The sequence below is a fragment of the Zingiber officinale genome, chromosome 4A, assembly GCF_018446385.1.
Source record: "Zingiber officinale cultivar Zhangliang chromosome 4A, Zo_v1.1, whole genome shotgun sequence".
NCBI classification, from domain to species: Eukaryota; Viridiplantae; Streptophyta; class Magnoliopsida; order Zingiberales; family Zingiberaceae; genus Zingiber; species Zingiber officinale.
The window spans coordinates 21,365,119-21,379,530 of NC_055992.1; the positions used below are offsets into that span (position 1 = coordinate 21,365,119).

Below are 14,412 nucleotides of genomic sequence, written 5' to 3' on the forward strand. Positions count from 1 at the left end.
AGTAGTTAAAGTCAAGGTGGAGTAGCCCTCCACTCGACTCCCAACTCTGGCAGGCCTGACTCTGACACCAACTCCTAACTACCCATTCCCAAGACGTTCGACTCAGGCACACCCTGATTAACCTGAAGGATACCTGGTGATGGTAATCAAAGAAATATGTGGCTGCTCGCTGAAGACACGGATAACGCATCCATTATCCTCAACAAGTGAGGGAAATGCACCCATTTATTCCGAAATAAATGGGTAGGCATGACCAATTACTTTGAGAAACGTAATTAAAGAACACGGGAATTGAGGAGCACATGGGGCATGTGGGAATCAACTACCTCCCTATAAAAAGTAGCTCATCCCTATGGGCAGAGGTAAGCACATACAAACACATCAAACACTAACTTCACAACTCATCATCTACTTCTTTCTCCTCCATCGGAGGCTTTCTAGAACGTTGGAGTGCTTCACCGGGGAACTCCCTGGTTGTCATTTTAACTTGCTCTCTTTGGTGCTTCCTTCCTAGGCTTCATCGGAGCTATGCAAATCCACATGGCTTGGTGATCAACGACTCAGTTAACCTCGACATCCATTTACCAACGAGTAATGCATTGGTGTTTTCAAACAGGATCAAATGATAAAACTAAAATTATATAGATTAGTGAAAAAAAAATAAATAAATGTGAGTTTATACAATTAGGGAGATATTAGAACGAGAGTTATTTGAATAAGGGAGATATTTATATAAAAAAATAGTACGCCAAATATATATATATATATATATATATATATATATATATACATTAAGCTAATTCTCACTCATATAAGTGGCTCAGCCTACCCAAGGTTCTAAATTAATTATAATATTTTAAGAATAAATTAATAACATAAATTTCATATATTTGATAGACTTTTATTCAATTTATATGAACAAGTCTTGCTTCCCTATATCTGAGCTCAACACTCAACATGGTAAGTTTTAAAATGAATGAATTTAATATAAAATGTGAAAGTGTATAACTATTAATTGATTTATTTAAATTTTTAATTATTTTTTTATAAAAAAAAAACTCGAACAAAGTCAAGCAGAAGTGATAAGCGAGCTCCACCAATTTGTAACTCCACATATCTCCTTAAATTTATATTGAATCTCGCAATGTGATAAGATGCTTTGCTCATGAGGCCACGCGTAATTTTATTCTTAAATATTGGGTCAACATTGATTAAATACAACACAATATTCCTACGCTACTTCCACAAGTTATCTTTAAACCCTTGAATTTAAAACCCCTGAAAAAGGTTAGAAAATGGGACCTTAATGATTTTCATAAATGCTTTCAAGTAGAGTGGATTTAAACCAAAGGGTTCTTGGTGAATTTGATGAAAAATATTTGTGTATTTATGTTGATGAACACTAGCAATAGAGAAGAAGAGATGTGAATGCGTGGAATTTAATGACGATAAAGATAACAATTCAGGAGATTTAGAGATTGATTTTAATTATTGATAATTTATAATTGTAATCAAAATCATATTTTTCATTATTTCTATATTTATTATTACCATATTTATAATAATAGATTTTCATATTTATCATTATATTTTCTATATATTATCTTGACAATATGTATAAATAGGTGAGTTAGCCTATGACAGTTATCAATCAATAATAAACAAGCGATTGTCTTTTCTTTTATATCTCTCTAATTTTTTCTTATGTCTATGTACTTCTCTATTATGGTTTCTCTCTTCTCTGCTCGACAACATCAACCAATTTCTCTTTCTCCTCATTTTTCTTCCCGTCAATTTCTCTCTTCTTTATATTGCTGCTAAAATATCTAGCTCATCTTACTTTCTTTCTTTTTATATTGCTTCTTTTGACCATAATGCATATTGCAACCTCTTCTCTATGTATCCTTTTCTTCACCACAAATTGCATATTCATACGCAAGTTAGCAACTAGCTAAGGACGACACCGGGTGTAGCACCCACGACAACAACTCCTTGTTACAAAAGTCTAGGAGTCACCCCCTTTCCTTAAAAATTCACCAACTCCACCGCTTTCTTCGCTTTCTTCTTCGTAGGTTCAAGTTCACTTTACGATACCTCCTTCGTCGGCATTGCCTTCTCTCGGACTTTCTTTCCGGCCTCCTCTATAGTCTCTTATGCTTTCTTAGAAGCTTCTTTCTCCTCTCTTTCCCTTCCCTCGTTGTTTTGGCTTTTAGCAACTATTTTTTATTTCCCTTCTCTTGTTGTTTGCTTCTCAAAAATAATCCGGAATTATTTTTCTTATCTTTCCTCATTAATGTTCCCCTTCTTCTTCTTTCAAGTTTCGATAAGAATCTTCTACTCACAAATGTCTTCCTCTTACTCTTTCTTTCCAAAAATCAACAAGTTACTCTAAAGCTCATCTCTCTTACTCTTACTGTCCTCTTTTCTTCTCCTTCCTATTTTCTTTTTAGTGAGGTTCAATTCCTCCTCTTTTCTCTTTCTCTTCTTATTTTTCTCGTAGTAAAAGCAATATTATTGTCCTTCTTAATTTTAAGGATATCAAATTTCATCCCTCTTTATCTTCCTCTCTCTTTTTTCTCCTTCTATATCCTCTTTTACAATAGCAGATTCATTATTACTGTTGATGATGTCCGAGAGTCGAGTCGACGGACGCTGGAGACGTGATGCTTTATCCTGTCTTCGGATGACCTCCAAGATGACGTGGACCTCCGGCGAACCTGCAGCAAAGCCGAGCCGGGAAGGGGTTACCGACGACGGCCCTCCGACGCTCAAGTCAGGCAACGGGGAGAAGAAGCAGAAGCAGAAGCAGAATAACGAGACTGTAACTATAGTGAAGAAATATCGCATACCTCCGTCGAAGTCTAGGGGTCTTTATATAGGACCCCGGGGAGGTGAATGTACGTGCGTCGAGGTGTGCGTGCACGCTTCCCCAAGCATATCTCAAAATGAGCGTGTCGGAAAAGTACGTCTGACGCCATACCACAATCGTCCGAGCATATCTCCAACACGATAGTGGAAACTTCCACCGTACGATCTTCTGTCCGGTCTGGCCGCCGATCATGCTGTCTGTCAGCGGCGCATGTCTCGAAAAGGATATCGCCAACTGTCCATTTTGTCCTCTTCCATCTCTTGTCCGTTACTAGGCCGAGCGGGAGAGCCGCTCAGTCGTGTACTCGGAAAGGGCAAGCAGCCTTAGTTGTTCGGTAGCTCGGCCGAGCGGACATGTCGCTCGGTGCATCGACTCTTTTATACGAGAACCCCTGAGCATTGGAAACCCGATCTGCGATCGAGCTGTCTTCGCTTCGGCCTGGGCGCTATCACGGCCGATCAGCGAGGTGACCTCCCCGCTCGGCCAAAACATTGGCCTGCCACTCTTGACTTTGACTTCCACGTGTCATTGACCACTGTACGGCCGGGCCCCCTCCTTCACCACCGGATCACGTGCCTTCCCCTCAAGTCTAGTCGAAGGAGACTGAAAGTCTGACTGACTGGACTACTAGTTTGGTGGTGTAGCGGCCGCTCGACTACTGAGGTAAGTGCTTCTCCGTTCGGGCACTGTGAGGGTTCCAGGCAGCCGCTCGGTGGCCTACCCGCTGTGAGGGTCCCAGCGATGGCCCTCCAACACTCAAGTCAGGCAACGGGGAGAAGAAGCAGAAGCAGAATAACGAGACTGTAGCTACAGTGAAAAAATATCGCATACCTCCATCGAAGTCTAGGGGTCCTTATATAGGACCCCGGGGAGGTGAATGCACGCGCGCCGAGACGTGCACGCTTCCCCGAGCATAACTCAAAATGGGAGTGTCGGAAAAGTACGTCTAACGCCATACTGCAATCGTCCGAGCATATCTCCGACACGACAGTGGAAACTTCCATCGTACGATCTTTTGTCCGGTCTGGCCGCCAATCATGCTGTCTGTCGGCGGCACATGTCTCGAGAAGGATATCGCCAACTATCCATTTTGTCCTCTTCTGTCTCTTGTCCGTTACTAGGCCGAACGGGAGAGCCGCTCGGTCGCGTACTCGGACAGGCATGCAACCTTAGTCATTCGGTAGCTCGACCGAGCGGACGTGTCGCTCGACGCATCGACTCTTTTATACGAGAACCCCTGAGCATCGGAAACCCGACTTGCGATCGAGCTGTCTTCGCGCCGGCCTGGGCGCTATCACAGCCGATCGACGAGGTGACCTCCCCGCTCGGCCAGAACATTGGCCTGCCTCTCTTCACTTTGACTTCCACGTGTCGTTGACCACTGTACGGTCGGACCCCCTCCTTCACCACCGGATCAACTGTGTTTTCTCCATAACTATTGTTTCTTTTTTAGACGGCCAAATAGCAAACTTTTTTGATTGCTCAACGCGCAATAGCAGATTTTCTTCCTCTGCTCCAACATATGCAACCACCAAAATGCATCATTTTTTTCTACTGCTTTTATTCCAGAGACAGATCAGATTCCAGCCATCAAACAATAACTCCTCATCTCCTACTAGTTGTTGTCTTCTTTCATCAAAGACAAAGTTCAACAAATCTGTCATTTCGTTGATCGTACTGGTGGATTTTGCTCTAGAAGATATGATTGGTTAATAACCAAACTCAACGTTCAAGTATCTCCCGTTGAGTTTGTCGGTGGGTAATGATGACAAAGATATCAATTCAGAAGATTTAGAGATTGATTTTAACTATTGATGATTTACCATGTTTAGATTATAATCCAAATCATATTTTTCATTATTTCTATATTTATTATTACCATATTATAATAATATATTTTCATATTTATCATTATATTTTCCATATATTATCTTAACAATATGTATAAATAGATCAATTAACCTATGACAATTATCAATCATTTCTTTTCTTATCTCTCTAATTTTTCTTATGTGTATGTGTTCCTGTATTATGTTTTTCAACAGAATTAGTATGGTTTTAGACTATTGTGATGATGGTGGTGACGCTGACCACGGGGATTTTTTTTTAAAAAAAATAATGATGCCCACAAAATATAAAAATGAAGTCCTTTTGGGTGTTGTTAAGACACAGGCATTTAGACAATATTATTATGAACAGGTAGCTGCCTATTATTTTGTTTCCAAAAAAAAATAATAATAAAAACATACACCTTCTCAAACTCTGACATTTTTTTTATTTCTCATTATATTAATATAATGCTCATAACTCTCAAGAATAGCCAAAGGGCAATAATTGGACGTATAAAACTAGTTTATGTTCACATCATTCTTTCTGTAAAGAAATAGACAACCATTATTCTGAGGAGAAGAAGAAAATGTGGATTCATTATTTGACTTTGCATTTTTTTTTTGTCGGAAGACTTGCATATTTCTTCGGCTCGAATCAATTATTGCAACACTGAGTTATGGATGAAACTTAATTAAGATGATTAACTAGCCAGAGGTGCCAAGCGAGTCGAGTCACAACTCGATCCATCGTACTTGATACGACCTATCTCTGAACTCAGACTCGATAGACTCACACCCGACCCTACTTCCTGACTAACCAGGCTCACAATGGTAGTCTGCCCGACACGGTCCCCTGTCACCAATAGGGTTAGCATTTGAATCTCTTATGCCCCACTTGAATCATTCCCCTACCCCAACGAGAGAATGTTCAATATAAAACTGTGTCACTGGTCGGCAAATAAAAATAGAGCCAAATGCATCAAGTCAACTCAGTTATCGGGTTATTTATTTATAATGCTAGATGCCAACTTGTCATTTCTTATAATACGCTAAAATAATTGTTAAATATATAGAAGTCGATCGACCGTATATATCCTTCTAATTTCCAGATAGGATCGGATCAGATCATCTGAAAGATTCATTCCATATCCTTTCACTGTTCAAACTCTATTTGAATCGGTTAAGGACATGCGTGTTTATTAGAACTGTAGAACCACGTAAAACAATTTTACAGTGAAAATTTAAGAATTGAAAGGAAAGTTTACGTGATTTGTTGTATGACTGCTTATACTTTTAATGTTTAGAGTTTAGAGATCGAGTGGACTGACGTTTCACAGCGTGTGATCAGTGGAATTTATAACGTTAGAGTTGTAGTTGGATTTACTGTAGCAATGTGATCCTTGGGCGCTCGACAGGTCGAAGGTAAGATCGGCTGCGTGACGCGGCGGCAACGCTAGTTCCCCTTTCCATGTTTTCAAAGTGTTTCGGCTTTTGGATAAAGTCAACGCCTTCTACTTATAAATGCTGAACTCCATTGCTTCTCATCATCATCATCATCGATCCATCTCTCGATCGAACTCAAACTTGATCTAATTACGAGCTAGCCGATCGATCGAGGAGATGGAGGGATCGGTGGGTGAGCCTGGGAGTTCAATGCACGGAGTGACGGGGCACGAGCCGACGTTGGCGTACCAGGTGACGTCGACGACGGTGGAGACGGACACGACGGCGACGTTCGCATTGCCGGTGGACTCGGAGCACAAGGCGAAAGCCTTCCGCCTCTTCTCCTTGGCCAGGCCGCACATGCTCACTTTTCATCTCTCCTGGTTCTCCTTCTTCACCTGCTTCGTCTCCACCTTCGCCGCCGCTCCCCTCGTCCCCATCATCCGCGACAACCTCAACCTCACCAAGCCGGACGTCGGCAACGCTGGCGTCGCCTCCGTCTCCGGCGCCATCTTCTCCCGTCTCGCCATGGGAGCTATCTGCGACCTGCTCGGTCCCCGCTACGGGTGCGCCTTCCTCGTCATGCTCTCCGCCCCCACCGTCTTCTGCATGTCCCTCGTCTCCTCCGCCGCCGGCTACATCGCCATGCGCTTCCTCATCGGCTTCTCCCTCGCCACCTTCGTCTCCTGCCAGTACTGGATGTCCACCATGTTCAACAGCCAGATCATCGGGCTCGCCAACGGCACCGCCGCCGGGTGGGGCAACATGGGCGGCGGGGCCACCCAACTCATCATGCCCCTCGTCTACGACCTCATCCGCAAGGCCGGCGCCACCCCCTTCACTGCCTGGCGGCTCGCTTTCTTCGTCCCTGGGACCATGCACATCTGTGTCGGCCTCCTCGTCCTCATCCTCGGCCAGGACCTCCCGGACGGCAATCTCAATTCGCTCCAAAGCAAGGGCCAAGTAGCCAAGGACAAATTCTCTAAGGTAATTAATTAATTAATTAATCATGAATTAAGTCACACTGCCCTGCTCTGCTCTGTAACCTCTGTTTTGTAATGAAAAGGTGTTATGGTACGCGGTGACCAACTACAGAACATGGATCTTCGTGCTCCTCTACGGCTACTCGATGGGGGTGGAGCTGACGACTGACAACGTCATCGCCGAGTACTTCTTCGACCGGTTCGATCTCAACCTGCGGACGGCGGGCACCATCGCCGCCTGCTTCGGCATGGCCAACATCATCGCCCGCCCCTTCGGCGGCTTCATGTCCGACTTCGGGGCCCGCCGCTACGGCATGCGCGCCCGCCTCTGGAACCTCTGGATCCTGCAGACCCTCGGCGGCGCCTTCTGCCTCTGGCTCGGCCGCGCCGATTCCCTCCCCATCTCCGTCTTCGCCATGGTCTGCTTCTCCATCTGCGCCCAGGCCGCCTGCGGCGCCACCTTCGGCATCATCCCCTTCATCTCTCGCCGCTCCCTCGGCGTCATCAACGGCATGACCGGCGCAGGGGGCAACTTCGGCTCCGGCCTCACCCAGCTCCTATTCTTCACCAGCGACAAGTACTCCACGGCGACGGGGCTGTCGCTGATGGGCATCATGATCATGGCTTGCACGATGCCGGTGACGCTGGTGCACTTCCCGCAGTGGGGCAGCATGTTCCTGCCGCCGTCCAAGGACTCGACGAGGTCGACGGAGGAGCACTACTACGGGAAGGAGTGGAACAAGGCGGAGCGGGAGAAGGGCATGCACCAGGGAAGCTTAAAATTCGCCGAGAACAGCCGGTCCGAGCGCGGGAAGATCTACGCCGAGTCGGCGCCGGCGCCACGGGACGCATCGCCACGCGTGTAGACGATCGAGCTAGTTAATCAATTTACAAAAAAAAACAACGAATTAATCCTCTCGCAAGGATTTGTGACCAATAATAATGCGAGGCGATGTGCGAGTTCTATAAGCGTACTACGAAGACCAAATTCTCTATGGGATTGGTTGCATCTTGATCTCCTAATTAAGGTTTAAGCACTACTGCGAGCGTTTATCTGTCATTGTCATTTTACAAATTTTATATATTTATATGTATTATGTTTGCAATCTTACACAAATACTCGTGCTCTGAACAATGACAAACTCATGGTCAAATTATTGCTGGATTCGTTGGGGAGATCTAGTTGGTGGTGGTATCAAAGATTTGACCTTCGCAAGTCGATCTTTAAAGGCATTAAAACGACAGCCAATGTCAACTCAATCCGCGTCCTTTGGTAAACTGTCTAAATCTATCATCGTACCATATCTATCTTTTTCAAACCATGAGTATTTTTAACATTTATATCTATCATATATATATATATATATATATATATATATATATATATATATATATATATATATATATATATATATATATATATATATATATATATATATATATATATATATTAGAAATTATGTGGTAATTTATCATCTGTATGCCTAGACTTGACCACAGTTCTTAATTAACTATTTAACGGTTCGAAATTATTGATTTGATGGTTCTAAGTAGGTCGACCCTTAATCTTAATCGCCTAAGATGATTACTGTTCACGGTTCGGTTCACGATTCGTCACAGTTCAAAATTATTACGTTAAAAAAATTAAAAATTAAAAATTAAAAATTATAAATTATAAAATATAAATTACAAATTAAAATTTATTAGAAAAGAGCTTGCACTTATTTAAGTTACCTACGTATCCCCTTAGGAGAATCAAAGCTCACGTAGTTCTTTTAAATTTTTATTCTTTTACATTGTCACTCACTTTCATTTCTCGTTCCTGTCGTATTCGTTCCTTCAGTATAAAAATCTTCAACTTCGTCATCTGAAAGTTACATTCCTTGGATTCTTTTCTCCGCTCTAGTCCAATCGTCACTACAACAAAAACCCTCATAGACATCGGTTTTCCATCAGTGTCTATTACATTTTCGACCGATGTCTATGAAGGCGATGTAAAAAGTCTGTCATTTTAGACATCGGTTTAAAACCGGTGTAGTATCACTTAACGACACCGGTGTTCGAATCGGTTATTAACCGGTGTAGTATCACTTAACGATATCGTTTCATCAACGGTGTAAAACCGATGTAATATTATATGTTAATAGCACCAATTTTTGCAGCGGTATACGACCGATGTAATATTAGTTAATAACACCGATTTTACAGCGGTGGAAAACCGATGTAATATCAGTATTTTTTAACAGTACAAATTTGATTTCCGAAACAGTAACAAAAAAATACACAAATATTCACAAATTACACAAATATTCTTCATTCAACAGTATTCATAAAATACACAAATATTCACAAATTACATAAATATTCTTCTTACAATAATATCCATAAAATACACAAACATTCTTTTTACATCAAAAGCTAATAGATATCAGAATCAAGGTAGAACATTCTTTTAACAACACATCAAGGTAGAACCGCACTTCAAATGTAATCTAGCATACATTCAACCCACTCGAACCGCACTTCATCAATTTCAACTATGGAGTACTTGAGATTTGTAAACTGTAAAAACACATAAATAATATATTAGTAAACCAAGACTAAAAATCATAGTTGAAAAAGCAGTAAGAGCACCAGGTAACAAGATGACTAATTGGAATGCTTAAAAAGAGAAACATTCATCAATTATCTCAACCACATCATATAGTGATAGATCTATCATTCCTGGGAACTGTTTATTACTAAGAGTACATAGAAATTCAATTCATTAGTAGTCGACTCAAATGACATAACTGTTTATTACTAAGAGTACATTAAAAGTAAATAAATTCCTCAGCAGTAATAAAGATGAGTAACATCAATTCATTTATATGATTTCCAATGATACAATAACATCAAAACAAATTTTTATTTCAAGGGGAAAATAGCTAAAATGCTAACTAGTTAACATGAATTTCAACCATATATAGATGCAACCATATATATAAATAAATAAATAAAAGAAAAGAAAAAAATGCATCACATAAAAAAGTATCATGTAATTACTTACATTGATAACATGGGAAAATTCATGGCAAAAGATCAAAGCTCCAGATAACATGGGAAAATTATATCTCAGGATCCTTAATGTTTTGCATTCCTGCATAAGTTCAGTGAAGCAAAAGATCAAAGCTCCAGATAATAACAATTCAAAGCATCATTCTACAGCAACCCTAAACACTGACTTCCAAATATACCTCCAGTTCCACTTCAAAATGTTCAACCACAGGGAATTACAAGAGCTACCTGACAATATCCAACACCACGAATCCAATGAATCATCCACCAAGATCTTAAACACGCCTAAATCATCTCTCTTAAAAAAAATGTATAACTAGTGCTATACAAAGATCAAAAGCAACTGAATAAAGTTAAGCAAGAAGATACACAGAAGAAGGCAAACATCTGCAAAGATGTAAGTTTCTAATAGAAAAGAAAATATAATTTTAATGCCCAAGAAGGTTATCAGATAATTAAAAAAAAAAGAAGGCAAACTGAAGAACATGCCAGTAGAGGATCCAAACAATTCATCCAACTAGTATTCTGATCCTGCAAGTAATAAGGAAACTATACCCCAAAAATAATCAAAAGCCTAGTGCAATAGAGAAATGATAGGACATGAAATGAAGCTATGCACTAATTATGAAATCAATTGAGTGGGGTGCTACCAGGTACCAGTTCAGTAAATAGAATCAAATAGTGAGTAATTGTGCTACATTTCCTCCTAATTTAATCCAAATAAATCCAATGTATCATCTTGTTGTAGTACAATGAAAAGCGCTGAGTCAAAGGCAATATCTTTACTGTTCTAATATCCATTTGCTTTCCATTAAACTCTCAGAATCTGAAGCTTAGTGGAGTAGGCAATGGCAACCCAGTCAGGCTGGGAGAAAGACCACTGCAGCTGCTCGATCTCTGCTCCGGCAGTGTAGGCAAGTATGGGATTGAGGCCACCCTCAGCAGAAGCGGCTGCCATAGACTTCTGGACGTTGCCATGATAAACAAAAATATCATGAGGAAGAATCTATAGAAGTACCTGGATAACATGGGGAAATTCATTAAGAAGTACCTTAAGGCATTTCTAAAAAAACACATAAAGCTTATAAATTATCAGAACGTTTGTTCAAGTTTGCAGACATACCAGCCTCATTAAATTTGTAAATGCACAACACTTGTACATACAGTGAGAAAGGAACTGCAAATTCTATGGGTACATGATTAGAGTGTTAGTCCTTCATTGGCAATAATAGATAAAAGCTCATACACTGATAACCGTTAGTGTGTGTTTGCAAAGAACTCACTGTAGCAGTTTGCCTCTCACTGAAGCATTTGGACTTCTGTAGTTCCTTGTAGAGTTCACCTTTAGCTGCATATTCCAGTATCAAGTAAACTCGAGTCTGTGATACAAAATCTAGGTCAACTGAGGTGGCATAAACAAAATTCAGGTTCAATATGCCTACAATCTTTATAAGTCAAGATAGAGCCGAACCTGATCATAGAAGTAACCATATAGGCGTAATATGTTTGGATGCCGGAGGTGGCTTTGTATCTCAACTTCACGTCGCAGTTGATGATCTACTTGAGATTGTTTGAGCTGGCTCTTGAAAAGCACTTTCAATTACACGATATGGTTACTTTGCCTCGCCAAAATGACACAAAGAAATCAGTTATAACATAATGAACGTACCAGGAAAACGAACTCTAGTATGCTATGCATTTGAGCAGTCACTCGAAGCTAACAAAATTAAAGAGGTTCGACACTGGAAATTCAAGCTTTCACCATTCTTAATTTGACAATATTATTAGTTTAAGAAAAGCGTTAGATAAATCTGTCAGCGTTGACTTTCATACCTTCTTTTCCCTGTCCAGGTAGACATGGCCGAACTTTCCTCTTCCAAGGGGCTTCCCGATATCAAAATCATTCAGCGTCCATCGTTTCTCCACTTCTGAAGCTTTCAAAGGAGACTATTGGGAAGAATCTATAGAAGTACCTTAAGGCATTTCTGGTCATTCAACGTCCATCATTCAGCATCCGACACGTAAAGCTTGATGTTGTTCATCTTCTTTCTGGTGTCGAATAGGTCGAACGGAGCACGCTTCGGCACGAAAAGGATGGCTTGGAACTCGAGCTGTCCTTCTACGGAGAAATGTTTCATGGCCAAGTGTTCCTCCTAGTCATTGGTCAGGCTCTTGTAGAACGAAGCATACTCTTCCTTCGTGATCTCTTCTGGCTTTCGCAGCCATATCGGTTTCTGCTTGTTGATTTGCTGCCATTCGTGGGAGACTTCTTTCACCTTCTTCTTCTGGGACTTTTTGTCCTTGTCTTCGTCGACTTCTTCAATGTCGTCGTCCTCTTCCTTCTTCGATTCCTCATCGTCCTCATCGTCACTAATTTCTTTCTCGGTGGTCTTCTCTGTCCATAAATAGATCGGATAACTGATGAACTCCGAGTGCTTCTTCACCAGATCCTTAATTCTCCTCTCTTCCAAGTATTCCAGCTACAAGACGGGGCAATTTGTATCTTTAATTACTAACTGGTGGGAGAAATTGAGAAAACTACGGTAGCAGCTAAAAAATTAGACTATTTAGAGATAAACAAGTACCTGGTCCTCTTTGAGGTAGAGGGTGATTTTGGTTTCCCGGCCGAGCTGCTTGCCGGCTGTGTCTCTTGTGATAGTAAATGAACCACCGGCTTGTGATTCCCAGATATACTGCTCGTCGTCATTGTGCCTGGTTGTCACAATAACCTTCTCGGCGACCAGGTAGGCGGAGTAGAAACCGACACCAAATTGACCAATCATGCTCACATCCGCGCCGGCTTGGAGTGCCTCCATGAACTCCTTGGTGCCAGACCGTGCGATAGTGCCCAAATTGTTCACCAGATCTACAAAGAAAAAAATAATTACCAATGTTCTAGCTATTTCATGTTTTCAGGATTCGTCGATCCATCACTTGGAGAGCATCATTTACCAAAAAATGATGTACCCTCAAAAAGTTGGATTACGATGAACTACTTGCAGTGAATGCAAACATTCGAACGAGCATCCCGACAAGGTGCGGAGAAGAGAAATTACCAGCTTTGGTCATGCCGATGTCGCTGTCGATGATGGAAAGCGTCTTGTTCGCCTTGTCAGGCACGAGGCGGATGAAGAGCTCCGGCTGGGCGTCCAGCTTGCTCTTGTCGGTGAGACCCTCGAACCGGATCTTATCGAGTGCCTGCAGTCACACGATTTGCTTCAGCAACGACAACACAGGGGGGAAAAATGGGAGCAGCAACATGGAAAGCAACGATGTCTCACATCCGAGGCGTTGATAGTCAGCTCGCGCTGGAAGATCTCCTTGTTGGAGTAGAAGGTGTTGATGATGAGACTCAACAACTGGTTGATCTTCGCCTGGAACACGAAGGTCTCCGTCTCCCCCATCTGCACGTTCGCCATCACCTCGATCGAAAGAAACTGGTTTCGCCAACGGGAACCGGAATCGAATGAATCAAGTGCTTCGATACGATCTCGTCGGCCCCTACCTTAGCTGCGAATAGCGAAGAGAGGAAGGAGGAGGAGGAAGAGAGGATCGGACGAGGAGGCAAAATGGAAAGATTTATGCTGTGATTTTGCTTAGGACCGAAGCAGGTGGTTTTGATCATAATCGGGAGAGGAAGGGGCATCGATCCAAGAAGGGGAAGAGGGAGATGAGGCTGAGAGAGATGGTCGGAGGTTTAGGTTTAGGTTTAGGCTGAGAGAAGGGGCGCGATATTGGTTTAGGTTTGGAGGGAACTTTGTGAAGTGTTGTAAATTTTGGCTGGTGGAAAAATTAAATTATTTTTTTTTGGTTCAGTAACATCGGGTTTTAAAAACTGCTGTTAAAATCGGTGTCTATTAATAAAAAAAGGCGCTCATAGACATCGGCTAAAAAACTGATGTAAATGAGTGAAAATCTGTGCTTATAGACACCGGTTTTTGGAAAAAACGGTGTAAAATACTCAAAGACATCGATTTTTGCTTAAAACTGTTGTTGTTCCACCGATATCTATGAAGGTTTTTCTTGTAGTGCGTCCAGTAATGCTTGAGCTTCCAATGAGTCAGGAGACAAAGTTGAACGTCGTTCATCTAATATGTTGTCGTCGGCACTGAACGTCTGCTCCATAGCAACAGTTGACACTCGACAAGCTAAAATTTTTTTGACGATCACGGAGATGACGGGAAAGCTTTAAGCCTTCTGTGACCACCACTTTAAGATATCGAAATTTTCG

The 14,412-nt window shown here is 41.7% G+C and overlaps 1 protein-coding gene and 1 pseudogene across 1 annotated transcript; one reads left to right on the forward strand and one right to left on the reverse strand.

Annotated features, from left to right (window-relative positions):
* The first annotated feature begins 6,250 nt into the window (after positions 1–6,250).
* Positions 6,251–8,252, forward strand: LOC121969682 (high-affinity nitrate transporter 2.1-like). Its single transcript, XM_042519906.1, has 2 exons — positions 6,251–7,128; positions 7,208–8,252. Exons 1-2 carry the CDS (start codon positions 6,319–6,321, stop codon positions 7,988–7,990), a joined length of 1,593 nt encoding a protein of 530 aa, XP_042375840.1. The 5' UTR covers positions 6,251–6,318; the 3' UTR covers positions 7,991–8,252.
* A 3,932-nt stretch (positions 8,253–12,184) lies between these two features.
* On the reverse strand, positions 12,185–13,585 carry LOC121972295 (annotated as a pseudogene).
* Between the last annotated feature and the right edge of the window lie 827 nt (positions 13,586–14,412).

Coding starts and splice junctions, on each gene's coding strand:
- LOC121969682 (XM_042519906.1), top strand. CDS start 6,319: ATGGAGGGATCGGTGGGTGAGCCTGGGAGTTCAATGCACGGAGTGACG. Junction 7,129..7,207: donor CCAAGGACAAATTCTCTAAG/GTAATTAATTAA, acceptor TGTAATGAAAAG/GTGTTATGGTACGCGGTGAC.